This window comes from Crassostrea angulata, chromosome 1 (genome assembly GCF_025612915.1).
Source record: "Crassostrea angulata isolate pt1a10 chromosome 1, ASM2561291v2, whole genome shotgun sequence".
NCBI classification, from domain to species: domain Eukaryota; kingdom Metazoa; phylum Mollusca; class Bivalvia; order Ostreida; family Ostreidae; genus Magallana; species Magallana angulata.
In genome coordinates, this window is record NC_069111.1 from 34,828,432 (window position 1) to 34,847,902 (window position 19,471).

Consider the following 19,471-nt stretch of genomic DNA (forward strand, 5'->3'; position numbering starts at 1 on the left):
TAACCACTCAGCTCTTTGAGACGATTACTATACACTGGTATGACATCTTGTTGGTAATAGGGAATGGTGTGCCTTCTCGTTTTAAATAACGAATCATTCTTTAAATCAAATATGTCAACTTGTTTGGCTATTATGCTTACCTGAACACTTACTGATTTCTTGTTAATATCGATGAAAAGATCAAAGAAGCAAATTAATGGATAAAGAAGTCTACGCTAAATATAATACAGTTTATTTAGTAAAGAGAACCGTTTGGTTTCGTCCCCCGAATGTTTGGGTTTATCAAACCCGGATGTAATGCAACCATTGTAAACATCACAAACTTCAGAAATACATGTAATAGATAATAAAATGTACACAGGTTTATTTTTGATTTGTCAGTACACTAATTATATTTAGATTCTATTAAAAGCAAAGTCAAAAGGGTGATATAATCATCAGGGGCAATAACTCAATGCCCTTTTAATGCCGTTTGTTTTGTTACAAATGTTTTACATAATTTTTTTCATTGAAATATAGCTTAACTGAGCTGGAAAATTACTCCAATGTCTATTATAATACACATTCGTAGCATAACCATCGTTTTGAAGCGTACACAAAATCTGATATTAAATTTAGCCAAACAGTTTTATGACGTTAAACTAGTTAAATTTCATTATTTGCATTGAATTGGAAATATTATAGATACTATGGTTTAATATTGAACACTATTACCGAAAACATTTTGTATTTAGTAAATTAAAAAAAAATTAAGAAGACAGATTAAATCCATTAAATGGATAAAAAAACATTGTTTAAAAAAATCCTCAAAATATTGTTGATTGGTCTTTTACAGGCTTTCATGTAGTTTTGGTTGTTTAATCGATTCTAATGTTTTACGTTACTTTTTATAACTGTCTGACATAGTTTAAAAGAACGTCATTGAGATTTCCTTAGTAGTAAGTTTGTCTGTTTTGCTTTCAAACACGTTTCTTTGTCAATAGCGATTCAGTATGTATCAATGTTAGTGCTTCATATGTAAAATATGGACATATAAAGAATTTAAAAAAATCAAAACAAGTATTATTTGAATTTTGCGAGTTGTTAGATAACAAAACAACAATACAAGATACGTACTATTGGTAGCAAAAGAAAAAAACCCCAAAAATGACCAGTTTGTACACAAAAGTTGCAACAGCCATTGTTTAATCTGATAAACAAACCTGTTGTTTTATTGACCAGTGGTGCCTGATTATCTTTAAATTTATTTACAGATCACATGAAGAACTGTTACGGTCATATGTTATAGCTTGGCTATAATAACATTAATTTACTACTTAGGCACAGAAACAAACAGTTATATAACGTAATTTTAATGATAATTTATTGCTTGATAAATAAATGAACATTGCTCAAATGCTAGTAGATTTTTTTTTATCAGCCCTTGGACTGACAATCTTTGTTGGGGAGAAACTTTGGGTGCGCTTAGGTAAATTGGAACTTGGAAAAGGTTCAGACAATACGGGTAAAAGAAAATACAACTTATGAGAACTGGTCAGTGACGGGTCAAACTATGTCAATGTGTGCAACGGTGGTGTTTCTTCTATATTCGGTATCGTTCATGACAGATTTAGGGCTACGTATATCCTCTCTCCCAACTAGACTGGTAACGTAAATTAGCATTGCTTTGCTATGAGAGGCCATGTGGTTCATATAGTACATGTAATTTAGGCAAAGTCACAAAAGGATAATGATTGTTGTAGATTTAATGTTTTGTATAAGTCGGTGTGTATCATTTCATTTGTATAACGCTAAACTATTGCTGTGCAAACAATATATGCACCAAAATATCCTTTTGTTCTATAGTTAGGATATTGAATTTTAATGCCAAAACATCCTTCAACGAGGGCCAATTAGAAGTAATAAGAATTTTACTATAGCCACATGTATTTGTTTAACGTCAAGTTACATGTACTACTAAACTTGATAGACATGATTAAGCGATATTTTTAAACAATATAAAAAAAAAGGGAAAAAATTATATTTTCTTTTATTTACAAGAATTATTTAGACTCCAATCCTGCAAAAATAAGGTCATCACACACGGTTTAGATTTGTGTAAAGTCAACAATAAAACATAAAATGTCAACAGAAATAATATATAAATAAACTAAGTTTAATGCGAATTTATAATATATTTTTGGATTTAAATCCATATTATATTAAAACCTCAAATTCAGTATTGTCATGATAGTCTTTGTATTAAAACATGACGGGTTATATTGCTTTGCTGAATAGAAATCAGTTCTTAAAGACAGAAAGTCATCAAACAGACCGAAAAAACTAGATCTCTCTTAATATTTGGTCAAAAGAATAAGTTAGTTCATCTGACGTTCAGGCTTTTCCTGTTGTAAACTAAGAATCACATGGGTATAAATAGCAAAACTTTGAAGAACTAAGTTATGATTCTCGAATACACTGAAAGATGAAAGGCACAAAAAACTAAGCGTGATTTAAATTAGGTGCCTTTCTATAATTTGACAATATTTAACTGTGTGTGGATCGTCTTGACTTTATTTTTGAACGTTATCGTGCTCCGTAGTGAAAAACATGTTGATTTTAAAATCACTCAACAGCAGTACCTTTTCATGAAATGAACTGAAACTTCACACATTAATAAAAAGCATTGGTGGATAGTTAATTTGCTGCTCATGACTTTCATAAAGAAATATATGTGATATACAGTCATATTGTCTTCATATCTTTTATTGACCCACGTAAAATATTATTTTTTGTTATCAAGTAAAATTATTCAAAAATATTTTAACAAGGAAATATCAAATAAGTCAGGACTATAGATCGCGTAAAAATTTAACCTTTTTCTGTCGCATCTTTTCAGCAACTATTCATCGCAGATGGTTGAAATTTGAACACACTTTCTTCTTTTTTTGAGGCATGTCATATGGTACAATTCATTTTTGTATTAATCATACGTCAACTTAATGTAAACTGTATTATATATTTCTTGTATACTTGCCGTTTGTACATTATGGTTCATCAAGCTAACTACAAATATTAAAAAAAAGTTAAACTAATAAACAGCTCGACTTGTTTGAACTTTTCCTGTGTGGACTGGAAGTAACGGAAGATAAAATGATACCGGTTAACCATATCTTCAACCAAGTGTCTATCATCCATGAAAGTTTCGTGCTTTGATCACTTATAGTTTCTGAGATATCGAGGGTACAAACTGTGTTTTTAACAAGCTACCTGAGATAAAAGAGATATTTAACGATCTTTGAATCAATTCATACCAAAAGGTATAATTCTTTTATAAAAATACATATGACTAATTGATTGGTCCATTTTGCATATTGCTAATTGTTTTAGAAGAGTTATGCACACTTTTCGTAGAACAGAATATTCCAGTTCCATATCAAAAGTAAATGTGTTAGCGCTGCATTCAAGATTATCAGTAAAAAGAATTTTAACTTCAAAACTGAAAAGGCCGGTATGATCCATTTTTTAATACCTGCGTGAAATTTAGCAATCAAGGCCCATATTATAATTTCTTATTAAGCATAACCACTCTTCAGATTTAAAAGCCCACGTCCTTCTGTTCGATTTAGCTTTTACAGTCAATTACGCTCTAAATTAAGAAAAAAGGATGGATACTATACATAGTAGTAAATATAAAAGGTTAAATTTGATACGGAACTTATAAAGCCGAATAAATGTAAAATATTGTTCATATTTTATATTTTGAATATACACAGGATGAATGATCATCTTTAAGTTCTCCTTAAAGATAGCTTAAAGATGCTTAAAGGTAGCTTAAAGACGATCTTTAAGCCACCTTTAAGCTATATGTGTTGCTTAAAGATGACTTAAAGAAAGCGTAACGATGGCTTAAAGGCAGCTTAAAGACTATCTTTAAGCCACCTTTAAGGACACCTTATAGGTCCTTAATGTCCAAACTTCTTTAAGCCACCTTTAAGCTACCTTTAGCTACCTTTAAGCCATTTTAAGCCATTAAAAATCTTTCAATTCAATATTGTGATTAATTTACCAACAAAATATATTAACTACATGATAATGATAGAAAAGGTATCAAAAACGGCTTTTGTTCTAGAAAATTAAATGAAAAAAAAATAATCAAAACGCACGAGATGAGGATTGAACCCGAGACCTTTCGTTTATCAGCATCACCTCACTTCCTCTGCGCCAGGGCAACTTACATATTTATTGAGGTTTTTATATCCTATATATCAGTGGATATTGAATCAATGTATTCAATGTGTATTTTTTACTTGATAAGATTTTGACTTCCAACAATCAATCATATCTAATTTATAAATTACATGCATGCATATATTTAGAATGAAATACGGAACTTGGTCTTCAGTGAAAAAAAATATATTATACATGTACCTTAATGGAAACCGTTAGGCTTACTTAGTAAATAAATTTAAACCGAGTAGATAAACGTTCACCTAATTCATAGCTAAATAAAATGCAAGGAAGAAGATGGAATCATTTCTTTTATTAAAAGCATTGAAAGTTCTACGCAATTTTCCCGGTTTTCATTATCACGGCGCCGTTCCATTATGTTTAAACATTTAATTGTATACATGATTTTTAGACTATCAATTCTATAACAAACAATATTACCAATTACGGGTGACGTATTTACTGCATGTGGCAATTGCAAATGATGTATACATACATGTATACTTGTACATACAATTGTATGATGTACCAGGCCGGGTATGTGACATATTTACTCTTATACATATACTTAAACAATTAACCCCTATTTATGATCACCGGTACAGGAATTAATTAGCCTCTAGATTTTACTCTTACATACATGTATCTTTAATTTGTAGACGTAACATTTTAGAACCCAGAGTTAGGAAATAATACTTTAAAAATGAATTACAAATGTAAATAAACTTTTATTCACTAGACTTATCGTATACACGTACATACTAAGATTTCAACGCCTTTAGAAATCCTGACTTGCACCTGGGCACACGACCCACCTGTTGTGTAGATCTTGTATATTCTGTGTTAGTTCCAGGAGTTTTCTTAAGTTGGACAAACAATAGACTCTAATTAGATATACACAAACGTGCACCTGGGCACACGACACAACTGTTGTGTATATCTTGTATATTCTTTGTTAGTTCCAGGGGTTTTCTTAAATTGGACAAACAATAGACTCGAATTAGATATACACAAACGAACAAAACTATGTCTAAACAAACAAAGCAGTAATATCCTGGCCGATATAACAAAGGCAGTTGAGAGTCTTCATTTTTAACATGTATCTAGCAGATCTAGAATTAGACCTAGAAATAATTAAAATTGAAAAAAAAATACATACCTTCAACCGATTATTAAATTAAATCATGCAGCTCAAGACAACTTAAAGGGAGCGTAAATATCACTTAAAGATGCTTAAAGGTAGCTTAAAGATGGCTTAAAGGTGACTTAAAGAAGTTTGGACATTAAGGACCTATAAGCTCAGCTTAAAGGTGACTTAAAGGTGGCTTAAAGATTGTATATCCTTTAAGCTACCTTTACGCCACCTTTAAGCCACCTTTAAGGACTTGCTTAAAGATTGTTTTTCGCCCTGTGATAATTTAAAACTTTCCGTTGGAATAAGAAATAAGTTATCTTAATAATCATGTTTGCATATTGCACAATATAAGGCAGCTCGTCTATCTGTTGTATTTTAGTATAACTGTCCTGTGTATTTTGTTTCCCTTCATTTATATCTTTTTCATGTCTGTCACATCTAGTGATACTAGTAGTTTCTGAACAATTTCTTTAAGTTGATTTATGTTAGATTGAGACTCTGTTGTTTTTACTTGTTTTACTTGTCCAGATGTGAATGTTTTCTTCTTGTTCATTTCTTCTTCTTTTCTTCTTACAGCTTTTCTGGGTTCATCAACGTCTCTTATTTTCTCAAAGATGTAGCCTGTAGTATCCTGCAATGTTGACTTCATACCTTCATAGAACATATTCTGGAACATTCATTTGCCTCTGATGGTTTGACTTGAAAATACTTGCTCACATAAAAAGCTCAATATGATGGACACTTTTTGCTTCCATGTTTACAAGCCAGATTTTACATTTCCTTAAGGTATTTGCATGTTTATGTAGACCTCCTTATCGCCTTACACAATTTCAAATTTTGTTTCATTTAAAATTTTAAAAAAGACTTCATCTCCAATGAAAAAAAAAATAAAAACTAAATATTTACTAAAGAAACAGATTTGGCAGTATCGTTTTATTTTGTGATCAATTCACGCTTTACAACAGCAGAAGTTTGGGCCGCAGCCGGTAGACTGACATCCACTTACACCGTATCTATGCATGGCCATGAGTGCCTTCCCCTTTTCTTCCGGTGTTAAAGTAGCATGTTTGTAGTAGAAGTGGAATGCTTCGAAACAAGTCCCCCTGTATAGAGACAAAATATTTTCTGAAATGTTCATCTAGGATCATATGTCCATCAAAATTAGAGTATGTTTGATTTAAATTGAATTCTCATGCAGTAACATTATAGGAATACGGCAAAGGCTTTCATATAATGTGAAATACATGACTTATCTATATCAGGCTGATAATTGAAAGTCTACATGTTTCAATATATAAAATGGAAAGGTGTGTCAAACAAAAATCTGCCACACCGTAGCGTCTACAGTATAAAGAAAACTAATTGTAACTTATTCGGGCCTTCGACACGAATCGAAATTAAAAAAGTCTGATTCCAGCATTTTTTCCAAAAACAATTAGATACAGAACAAATTTAATATCTGTTTAAAATCGTGCAGAAAAAAAAATTAAAAACAGAGTTTTGGTTTAATTCAAATATTTTGTTTAGAATATTTTTGATAGATTTGTGACTTTGACCTCTATTTTACCTTGAATATACATTTTTTAAAGATCGATTAGAGGCTAAAAAACTTATCTTTATATTCATGCTAAAACCGAACAAATGAAATTATACAACTTCGAGAGAATTTATGGAACTGTTTGTAAATCACTTCAGTAGTAATTATAGACTTGTAATAAATTACTTCATGCACTGCACTTAAATTTTTCTCCTAGCTCAATATTTGGCAATGAAATGTCAAAATAAAAAATATTAAATCTCTTTTTCTGTTGAATACAAATAAGTTGATTGAGACATACGTAGTAGATCCTTGATTTCCATAGATATCTCTCATGCCGCTGATGGCACTGCCACAAATTGCATCACATGTAGCCTGTGTCCCACCGCATGTCCTTCTGATGGCAGATACAAACCCACCAGTGGAACTGGCTGCATATGCTGCTTGTACAATGGCATCTGCGTCATACGCTTTTCCAAAAAAAATGTTGAATTAAAATACAGTTTGAAGAGTTGTACGTGAAAAAGGTAAATACATGTATTGATGATTTTATTATCATGAAAGGTACACTTTTAGAGGAGAAATGAAATTGAAAACGTTCAACAAAGGTAAATGTAACGTTATATAAAAGAAGAATTCGCTCATACATACCATATGTTTCAGCAAAAACCACACTTAAAATGATAAGTCTTGATACAAAGGCAGATTTTATTTTATCGTTATTATGTATAAAATAATTCAGAGCAATGCACTATAATGACACTGATCCATTTTATAGCAAAATTTAAACTGATTTGTCATAAAAACCTGTTGCAAAATGATGATTATCAATATGTCAGAAACATGACATATTCTAATATCCAGAAACCAAAAGCATCGATAATTTATCTTATCTATGTGTTTTCGATCACAGTCGTCAATTTTATAACCGAATATAATAAATTACAGAGCATTAAAAACAAATTCCCACTTAAGGACTATTGACTGGAGGAAACACAAGGAGTCATGTATAACTTTGACCATCTGAGAAACCATGTATAGTTAGAACCGTGACCAATTTTCCTGTATTAAATGCAATACAAATCAGAACCCACTACTGATATGGTAAGATAAACTTTAAACTTGCTTCACAATCACGAGAGTCACGGACTGTCGATGGTTATTTCCCTAGAAACCTCTTCAAAGGAAAAACATCCCTATTATAGTTATATTTGCTAATTGGCTCAACTAAAGGAATTTCAAGTTTTTGTTTCTCATAAACCTTTTTTCGTAATCAGTGGGGAATAAAATTTGCTCTCATGGTTTACTAACACTGAGATTTTTTAATACAAAAAAACCCCTATTCCAAACTATTTTTTTATTGTGATAAATGTTTTAGCAACAAAAACTTATATGTCTGATCCTGTACTCGTTTGTTTAGTATGGATATGTTTTTAGATTGAAAATTATTTACAAATCGGTTATGGATATCTATAATATCCCCAATACACAAAATGAATTTGATTTGCCTTATTTGCACTGGATTCCAAAGCCTCACAAAAGTTCATACAAACAGAGATATATAGCAGGTTCCAGTAAATGTTCTATCAAACCTCTCTCTTTACTCCTTACTAATATTCTTACAGCAGTGAAGGAGAAACTTCACGAGTACTGTACAAATATATACTCCAGAACTGATGTGAATCAGATTTGGAAATTAAAAAACTCTAAAGAATTATTAGAGACTTTGATGTCACAAAATATTACCAAAATCAACAGCATCAAAACGAACGATTTTTCAACGCTTTATATAACCATTTCCCATGACAAATTATCGTTTATTCAATAAAAGTAGAAGTCGTAAAATGCTTACCTTGTCGTTGGAAATCTTAAAAGTTATTTTGTTAAAAACCATTTAGATTGCACACACAAGTACTCTAAAGTTTATTTTAATAAGACGGTTGAGTTTCTGATAGACAACATCTATGTAGTTTTTGGAAATCAAGTCTTCCAACAATGGAATTCCCATGGGTAAAGTTGTGCCCCATTATTAGCAGATCTATTTTTGTTTTCTTATGAAGCAGAATTTATTCAAAAATAGTGACTCACTTGATGTGGCCTTCAGCTCAACATTCAGGTATATCGACGACGTATTATCAATTAACAATTGTTATTTTATACTTACGTCGACTCAGTATATCCCAGTAAACTTGAAATAAAAGATACCTCAGAGTCTGCGTCAGCTGTTTCATATTTGGATATTTTACTGGAAATGGACGTGATGGTAACCTACCAGCAAAACTTTACGATAATCGCGATTACTTCAATTTTTCTATTGTCAACTTTCCTTACTTACGTAGCAATATACCTTCGTCACCTGCATATGGTGTTTTTGTCTCTCAGTTGATTCGATACGCAAGGGCATGCTCTTTGTATGAACAGTTTCTAAGGTAAGCAAGCTACTGGCAAACAAGTTGATAAAACAGGACTATCAACAGTCTCGTTTGAAGCCTTTTTTCGTAAATTCTATGGTCGATACAACGACCTTGTCAGCAAATACAATCTTCCACAAGGTCGCATACTGACTGACGTTTTTCATACTAATTGTTAGACCATAATTAATCACCTAATTGTCTACGGACTTTTCCATTTTTTTCCTATTATGACAAAGAGCACACGGAGGGTGTGACCGGTCATCAGAGGATGCTCACTCCTCCTTGGCACCTGATCCTACCTCTATTTATTTGGAGGTCTGAGTTGCTTTGCTTTGAATTTGTATTTCTTTTTATGGATTTTTTAGATGGTTCACGGCTTTTTATTGTCATTTTTTCATTGCCCCTTTAATATTGATTCTGACATTTTAGGTGATTATGTTAAAGAAACAAGCGCATTTGACAAAAGATGGGCTAAATGTGACACTATTTCACGAACTTGCTTTAACTTTGTAGTGATGTTATAAAAGATAACGATTAGCATTGTAATTTGTTAATTGGTTAACATTTGAAACATGAACTTTATATATGATAGCTATTATATTAACCACAAAATAATCTCATATTGTATTTACAAGAGCTACAACTGGTATTTACCATGAACTGTTAAAACTCTTTCGTTATTTATTATTTTTTTAATTGCAAAAGACACAAAATATTTTCTTGTTGTATAATACACATTATTCATATATTTAAAACAATGTGCCGGATAATTATGACAGTTCCAAAGTGACAGTTATATAAAAATAACCTTCTTCAATTTTTACAATTCTCACACCTATCTAATTAAACTAGTTTTGTAATGGTGATCCTCTACGATATCACAACATGATATGACAAAACTCTAGGCCTGTCATCTCAGAGCAAGCTTACAATCACCCAAAAATTTTCTGCTGCCGAAAGCTTGGTTTGTAGTATTGATATAACTTTGCTTACAATGCATAAACCTTTCACAAGCACATTTATAAATAGTCTTTGGACTTTCTTTGTATATTTCTTACAAAGATCAAATCTCGTAAAATATTATATACTCTGTATAAATGATATCTAGCCATAGGGAATTATAATTTATATACCTAACCCGATCGTTTACAATAAACACTGACGTAGACACAACTATAGAAGAATAATTTTAAACTTAATAAATTACATACACCCAAATAAACTAAATACACAAAATATTAAAATACATTTTTGTATATACAAAGAAATTGTAAAAATAAAAGATTTTCAATAGGAAAACAAAACATGCAATGAAGACTTGTAAGGCAAACTATATGTCAGTTCATCAAAGATATCGATATCTACCAAGAACAAAGATATGGCATTCTCGATCTAGACCTGGGCGTTGTAATTTTTTTTTATAAAAAGCAAACAAACGAACACGTGGTTTCATATCTGATTACATAGTAAAATTCTTATCAATCACGAGGATATAATGGTTTCAACTTACATGCCTCTTAAACAATTATTTTGAAACTACTAAGAATGCAAACAAATATTTTCGTTGCTTTGGCTATTGTATTGTGTGTAATACAGGCAGATGCAACTTACTGCATCAGTAGAAAAAAATTTGCGGAATTCAAGGAAAATGTTCTTAACCATATTCAAAATCTTACCTTGGAAAATGACAAGCAAGCTAAACAGATTCAGTTAAGAAGAAAGCCATTCTGGATTTGAAGAGATTGTTGGCAGAGAATGACGAGGCTTTACCAGTTTTAAACCCGGAAGATTCAGCAATGATCTTAAACCGGAGTTTACCACAGGAACGAACAAGATCATTCAAATTAATCCCTGTATTGCCACGACCACAAGAAAAAAGAGCAGTTAAGAGTATGTATATTCTAATTAGTTTTAAAGTTCATAATATCACTATAGAAAGCGTAATTCTCCGACTTATCTAATTAACAGTAATTCGCTCACCTGAGTAACATAGGCCATACCTCTAATCAAAGCAGCTAGCTTTATGCGAAGCAGCTTTATTTTACAAGTAAAAAACGAATATCTAAGGCAATGTTTCATCAGTGGTTGTTGTAACAATTAAGAATCGGGATGATTTGGTACGTATTTAAATGCTTCAAATGATAGCAATTTGCAATACTATATAAGAAAAGTTTTAAAAGATTTAAACCCCCACACTGATATTAATAATGATTTTGAAACCTTAATGAAACCTAACGTAAGTTAGGAGGGTAATGGGGTCATGGTATAAACCAAATTCTAAACTACTGTGGTTTCATTAATATTCAAGGGTATCAATTTTCGTGGATAAAGTGAAAATCATGGTTTCAAGGATACTTAAATACGTGGCCAATGATCCTTTCAATACAAATTATTAGTAGAAATTGCATTTCAATGAACACTTAATTTCATGGATTAACTTAACAACGAAATCCACGAAAATTGGTTTTAAACGAATATTGATGAAACCACAGTATACTCTACATTGTACTTCTTTTTACTTTTTACTAATCAGCTAGAATGTTTGCATAGTTAAATAAAATATACTAGTATTATAGCATAGAAGATACGGAGAATTTGTTTTTAATATCTTTTTACATAGAACTTCCAAACTCTTATAGTGTATCAAATGTATTGATTTTGATTTTTAAAGTCCTTATACAAGGACTAATTCTTTCTACTGTTACATTTTGTTTCTTTTTATTAAACAATAAAATGCTTTCTTTGGTGATTTCTTTGCGGAATACTAAGTTAACGACACTGCAGAAAAAGTAAATAACCCGCGTTAGCGTGTCAGAATTTTTCTGAAATGATTGCTACCTTATAAACCTAATGAATAACAAAAAAGCATTTTATTTTTTATATTAACATCTTTCTTTTGATATATTAATTGTAAAAAGTAAGTAAAATTCACTAAATTTCTATTAATGTACACCAGAGCGTTAGCTATAAGAAACAGCCATATCGGCTTCCATGGGACATTGACTCGCGGTTCGGGGTTTTCCTAAGATCGCAGTAGTTTTGACCAGTGGATGAACGGGGTGTGTAGATTTTAATCCTGTCAATTTCTACAGAGTTCTGAATTAACAATAAGTTTCCGTATATAATAGCGGGAATCATACTTGGTTGATGTAAATATATTTTTTGTCTATCATACGTTGATTCGTTACTGTAATGCATTGTCCTTAAGCATATACATTTTAATGTCTAATGGTGGGTACCTTCCTTAAACATAAAACAGCAAAAAGGGCGTGAGGAATCCGGGAAAAAATATTTTGGTTCGAAACTCCTCCATTCTTTACAAGTATAAATCCTTGATCCAACGCTTATCCCATTTTTGTGATCTAATTTTTAGTTCAATTTCTATACAAGAAAGAAAAATGAGGACTGTCCCAGAAGGTGTAATTGCATTTTATGCCTACCTTACAAATGCTGAAATAAATCCAGGAGCCCATCATATAATCGTGTATGACCATCTTATGGCGAATTCTGGAAATGGCTATAGCAAGTTCACCGGGGCATTTACAGCCCCAAGACAAGGCATGTACGTGTTTTCCTTGACAACCTTTGCAGACCCACAAACTTATATTCCAATAGAATTGACACACAACAACGCCAGAGCTGGTATAATTTATGTGCAAGCCGATGATACCCCTAATGGAGTAACTGGCCTAGCTGTAATTCAGGTTCCGCAGGGCGATGTAGTCACGGTAAGATCAAAACCTGGATATAATCCTCGTGGAAACATTTTCAGTGACAACAACATGAAAACGTCATTTTCTGGGTGGTGTATTTTGTGTTAAAATTTAAGAGAAGTGCGAAAATACACAGGATTGAGTCTTGTCGTCTGTCTATTCATAAGCTTAAAAGGATTTATATATACTAATGGACAGACCTAGAAAATAGCAATTATTCTCTTTTTTAAAAAAATAATCGATAATTTATAATTAAATGTAAAAATGTCATAATTTAGGAAACAAATGTCAAACTTTTAATCCTATGAGAGATTCAATCATCTACTTACCTGAGTGTAATCATAAGGAGGGGCATCTGTGTGCCAGCCACAGTGAAAGTTAGGATCACGAGTAGAATAAGGAATGGGAGAAGGTTCTGACAGGTGGATTTACACGGTCCACTGGTTGCTACTGGAGACATGATAACTTCGGGGGAAATACTTGAGTTTTCCATGATGCAAGAACAACCGCTAAAATTCTACAAAACAAAAAGTCACACAATGATCACCAAGAAAACACTACTCATTGATACAAAAACTAGAAATTCAACCATCTACGTAGTCAATGCATCTGTACTATCCTACAGCGTTAACACATAAGTAGCATGAGAAGACAGTACAACAATACAACATGGTCACAGCGAACACTGTTAGAACAAATCACAGCAAAGTCAGTTTCATTGCTCTAATCTTAAAATTGTACATGGATTTATATAAACTTATTAGATTGAATGAATTAGGGTTAAAACAAACCAATATCGCTTTTTCTCAACACTTCCTTTTGTCGTGTTTTACTTTACAGACAATACAAACACTTACCACCATTTTCTCCTCTGTGGTGATGCGGCTGAAGAACTGGGTACAGCCCGCATGGCAGGGGGAGAAGTAGGTAATGCCGTTAATGCCACAGATCGGTTCCAGGTGGTTGTTGGAACACGAGCAACCAATGTTACAGGTCAAAGTCAGATTCGCTTCTATTTCAAACTCTTCCAATTCGGAGCTGAAATCATATAGTGAATGTCACATCCATTATAAACACGTAGCATCTACAATGGACATGTCTCTGAAATATGGAATCTTTTTCATGAATAGATGAGAGAATAGCAGTCTAGAATGCGAAATTGCCCTCAGTATCATTTTATGTCAAAGTACAGAGAATAATCTTCGATCATGAAAACCAGCTAGAATTCAGTTCTTGTTACATTCCCCAGCTGTGATATTAGCTACAACACCCATTTTGACTGCGTACATGTAATCTTGCTATCTGCCTAGTATTATTACACACATGCTGTTCAATATATACTTCTGTCCTTAAAAACTAAGTTTCATTCTCCCAAATATGTTAAGATTATAAGATGAGCCACATCTTACCTGTTTAGGTTAACAGAAGCATGATATGGGAAGGTAGCGCCTGCTATTTTTGGATTGTCACATCCCAGTACCAGGAAGGACAAGAACCCCAACAGGGCCAGGGAGTCCAACAACAAGGTCAGCTTGATGGCGCCTGTAATCAACAGAAGCATTTGCTAATATCTAATGAAACAAGAAATATTCAAGGTACTCTGTCAAGAATATTTTAAACAAATTATGTAAGGAACAAAGGTTTAATTAAAATTTCTTTTAATATAACATATATAAGCATCTTTAAAATCAGATTTTTTGCAAAGAAATTGTTTCAGACTATAGATCTATACTATTTTCCTTAAATGAATACTTCTTTGTAAACTTGGATCCTCCATTTGCAATCTCTCATCAAATAAATGTGCCAACAATTTGTGACTTTAGAGGAGAACAACTGTGTTCATTCTGTTAGCCAAATTGATCAACTGAGAGATTTTTTTGGTCTCCAGTATGTGATAAAAATATAATAACATTTCCAAAAATGCGTAGAACATGGTTACAATGACTTTTTTTTTAACTTGCTGATTTTATTATAAACTTTCTAGACTAATTTAGTTGGCCATGTGTAGTATAAACAAGGTTATCTATCTATTACACAACATGATTCATAAGAGGTTTTCTCGAAATTCTTGTCGGAAAAGTCCGAGAATCCATATTATAAAAATGTGCGTAATTTAAATAGAGATTATAAACTACTTGCCAAGCAAAATAACATATTGTTGATTTTAAGATAAATAATAATCGATAAAATCAACTCCCGTCAATACTTCAGTACTTTGATTTGTTTTGTAAACAACGTTTTCGTTAACAATTTGAATGCTGATAAAATAATTCCAGGTTAAGAACTAAAATGAAATATGACAAACGCCAGGAACTGTTTATATACATGTATGTTCAAAACGAATTAGTAGGTTAAAAAATTAGCTTGAAGAAGATATTTTACCGGTGTATTGAACTAACGAACTAACCAAAAACAGAGCATGGACCTTGTTTACATAACAAAGAACTGTAAGCTTTGCATCTTGCTTATTACTCCTCGACTGACTCTCAAATTCTGATTAATCAAAAATACTAAAGCAGTGTTAACAATAAAAATAGAATTTGACCCAAATCGTGACCTTGCCCCTTTAAATTCTAACAATAACTTGAATATTTTTAGAGAAAAGGTTTTGACATTTAAATATCTATTACAAAACTTAACCACACAAATAAATGCGTTATTCACTGCAATTACTGCCTTTCTAAAGAAAATTTTATGTTTCAGGATTAGTTACATTATTTTTCAATGCTTTAAGTGCGGCGTCATTTCCATCAAAAATAATAAATCCAAACTCAACCAAATCGGATGTGTTCATGATATCCAGCTAAGCTAAAAAAAAACGTCTCGGGTTGAAACAAAAGGTCTCATGATTCTATCACGTACTCCTTCATGTAACAATTGGTCATGAATTTCACAATTTTAATAAAAGGCTTCATGGACATCATAACCATGCATTCAGTTTTTTCCTCACATGTGTGGGGGGTGGAGAAGAAGATTTTTGAGTGACTCATGTGACCTAAAAAGACACATATCTGCTTCAGACACTGGTATGTAATGTTAATAAACGTACGATCTAAGAATAAAAAAAAATTCAACTCAGACCTATATGTATTTATAGTAGCCATTGTAACGTTAGCAATAGAAAGAAGAAATTCTTGTTCCTTCTCTGTAACGTGTTGATCGACAACAAAGATGATTACTTTCACTCACTTAAATACTGGGATACTAGTAATGGGCGAATCGGATCTAATTTACATCTAGAAGTAAATTTGATAACCCACGTGACAGTTAATTACATTCTTGTGGTGTGTCGAATGGGCTTTAAAGGATTGATTATTGCGGAAAAAAATTAAATAGCACAACTTATGCAATGCATTAAATATTCTATACATTCTCTTTCTTTTTGTTTTTCAGTGGATATCAAAGGGGAGAACTCGTCATCGCAAATCCAACATGAATGTACACGCTACGGCCGATGTTGTATTGCAGTGAGTAATGACACTGTTTAATCGGTGTAAATTTCAATTGCGATTCGGAACACAGATTCTGATTGGCACATTTATATTGATCCGCGCATTTATCAGATGCATGGAGAGAACGGGGAAACAAATGTCGGAAAAAGAACAGCTATACTTGCAAGTAAAAAATTACAGACAGAGTTATTTGAGGACAAACGTATATGATTAAATAATGTTAGTGAAAACAAAACTAAGAAAAAAAGTTCTTTAAAAGCAGGGATAGGCACATACATGTATAGATTAAAGTCACAGATTGGACTTCACTCATCGAATAACATAAGTTATTCAGCTTATTGTGAAGAAATTCGTCAGAAACTGTTTGGTGAACAAATATATTTTACGTTACCGTTCACAGTGTATCATTTATGGAAAATCGCATGAGTTAAAGAGACTGTTTTTTCTCACAAAAAGCTTGCTGCAAAATGTAGATCCACGCGAAAAGGGTTGACACGCCGTGAAATCCATTAGACGTTCTACAGCATACGCCTTCACTTATTTGCCTATAATAAATCTGTACTGAAAATCTTTGAAACATCGTCATCCAATGAAAAGGTGTGGTTTGTTTTTAAATATAAAACTGTAAAATGGCAACTCGTCCTGCGCGTGAATTTTACAATCCGAGGTCGATTAGACCTAGCGTGTTTGAGAGAAAGTCAGCGGCAGTTAAACGTCAACATCAGTAGTAAATATTGTCTGATGAATTGAAATTAATGTTTCTAAAGACTGAGTGAGTTACTAAATAAAGTTAATCACAGATCAGTCGAACATTGAACACGTTTGTGTTGTAAATTTCAAGTTTAGTGTACATGTTTGAAAACACATGCATACTTGTAGAAGTGTGTCATTGATCGGTTGAAGTTAATAAAATGCAATATTTTTGTAAAATTTATTGTCAGTATCTGTTGTGAATTTTTTGAATAAGCTACATCAACATTTACACTGTCTCATCTTAAATTGATGCGTTAAAGTGATTGAATTCATCGATAAAGCATTGTGCTGAAAAATGTAACGGGAAATTTGTTTTAAATTTTTGACAATTGTTTACACCATAAAAAACAAAAGCGATTATTTTGAGGACTCTTAGTCAATCATTGCAGTTTGTTCAGTCCTGATACAGAGTAAACGATACAGTTGGCAGTTGGTGCATAAATTATCAATACAACGGTACATGTCCGGTAAAAGTGGGCGGGTACCAAACAGCTATTGAAAATGCTTGTTTATAAAACTGCAACTCGCCATCCCACTCATCATTTTATCGGTCGCAGCGAGCGCACTGGTGTTAGATTTGCTATAAGAGTGAAGGTTCTGCTGAAAGTAGCTGAATATACAGTTAACTCTAATATATAAAAATGAATTTGTAATTGGATTATGGAGGGTATATGAATGTCAAATAAAATTTTCTTTCACACTAACGATTATATAAAAAACCTTCGATCAAATATTAGAGAAAGGGGTGAGAAAATAAAAATGTGAACATGACTCTATTTAAAATACGGTATGATATAAAAAAAGTGTTATTTAAATAAAAAATTGCATTTTCACAACAAAATATTAGATGACTTTGTACAGTGATTATTGATTTTTAGCTAGAATTTTGTCATTTTGTTTCAATTTATTTTTTTAATAATTACCTTACATTTGTTACCCAAATACCATGCATTTATTCACACCAAATCTAAACTCTACAGCTAATAATTTCACAGTGACTTGCTTGCAACAAAAACAGATTTTTCACCTTTTCATAAAAAAAACTAAATAAAAACTGAGTACAGAGCCTTAAATTTCATAATTTTGGAGAAGACTTTATCTGCATTATAATGATGTAAGTTTGTTTACTCTTATATATTTTTTGGTGCTGTATTGTATTAACTTTTTACAATGGTACTCAATATTTTACCAAGGCAACATTTTGAGTGGTGCTTCAACCTTTCAGGTTGATGGCCTTTTTTATGCACCACTTTTGTTTCCATTGTATTTCATTAATGGTAGTTTTTTAGCATGTGAACTAGTTTTAGCAATTTTGCGGCTGGGACTCCCCTATTGTTTTTTACTCTCCAATTTGTTTTCTAGTCAAATGTTCGGGGATCTTCCAGCCGCTTTTGTTTATGTTTATATGTTCTATAATTTTGCGTCATTTTTAAATAAATGACAAAATTTTAACAATCAAGAGGTGTTACTGTTTTTATTCAAATGGAAACAAACAAGCGTCAATGTTGCCTTGAAAAGTAAAGAAGGGGTTTAACATAAAATAGGGTTTATTTTGTAAATAAAGCAATTTATGTTAATCCTTGATTTGTTAATTGTTATATCTTATTGTTTTTAATGACATACCATGTTATTTATACTTGTGTAACATTTTTGAGGACTTGCGTAGTTTTTTGGTTGTACATCACCGTTTTTATCCGGTCTTAAAGATTTTCTATTACCGTATGCAAATTCTATGACCGATCAGCCAATCAGAAAGCTGCACACTCTGGGGCTATTTTTACATTCTTTGTTTATGCTAGGGGAAGCTGCACCGATATTTTTGATCGTTCAAGACACCTCCAACCTCCCCATCCAGCCACCATTTTTTATGCACCATTTATATGTTCTATAATTTTGCGTCATTTTTAAATAAATGACTGGCCTTTTTTATGCACCACTTTTGTTTCCATTGTATTTCATTAATGGTAGTTTTTTAGCATGTGAACTAGTTTTAGCAATTTTGCGGCTGGGACTCCCCTATTGTTTTTTACTCTCCAATTTGTTTTCTAGTCAAATGTTCGGGGATCTTCCAGCCGCTTTTGTTTATGTTTATATGTTCTATAATTTTGCGTCATTTTTAAATAAATGACAAAATTTTAACAATCAAAAGGTGTTACTGTTTTTATTCAAATGGAAACAAACAAGCGTCAATGTTGCCTTGAAAAGTAAAGAAGGGGTTTAACATAAATAATTTTGGAGAAGACTTTATCTGCATTATA

The 19,471-nt window shown here is 32.1% G+C and overlaps 2 protein-coding genes and 1 pseudogene across 2 annotated transcripts; 1 reads left to right on the top strand and 2 right to left on the bottom strand.

The window, feature by feature from the left end:
- Positions 1-6,271: 6,271 nt before the first annotated feature.
- LOC128192224 (uncharacterized) lies at positions 6,272-8,775 on the bottom strand. The gene is made up of 4 exons (XM_052864771.1): positions 8,734-8,775; positions 7,533-7,632; positions 7,183-7,351; positions 6,272-6,447 (listed from the first exon to the last, which is right to left on the bottom strand). The coding sequence occupies exons 1-4, from the start codon at positions 8,773-8,775 to the stop codon at positions 6,294-6,296; spliced, it is 465 nt and encodes a 154-aa protein (XP_052720731.1). The 3' UTR covers positions 6,272-6,293.
- Positions 8,776-10,840: 2,065 nt separating this feature from the next.
- LOC128192231 (C1q-related factor-like) lies at positions 10,841-13,116 on the top strand (annotated as a pseudogene).
- A 191-nt stretch (positions 13,117-13,307) lies between these two features.
- On the bottom strand, positions 13,308-14,569 carry LOC128166183 (solute carrier organic anion transporter family member 5A1-like). The gene is made up of 3 exons (XM_052831186.1): positions 14,418-14,569; positions 13,866-14,046; positions 13,308-13,525 (listed from the first exon to the last, which is right to left on the bottom strand). The coding sequence occupies exons 1-3, from the start codon at positions 14,567-14,569 to the stop codon at positions 13,334-13,336; spliced, it is 525 nt and encodes a 174-aa protein (XP_052687146.1). The 3' UTR covers positions 13,308-13,333.
- Between the last annotated feature and the right edge of the window lie 4,902 nt (positions 14,570-19,471).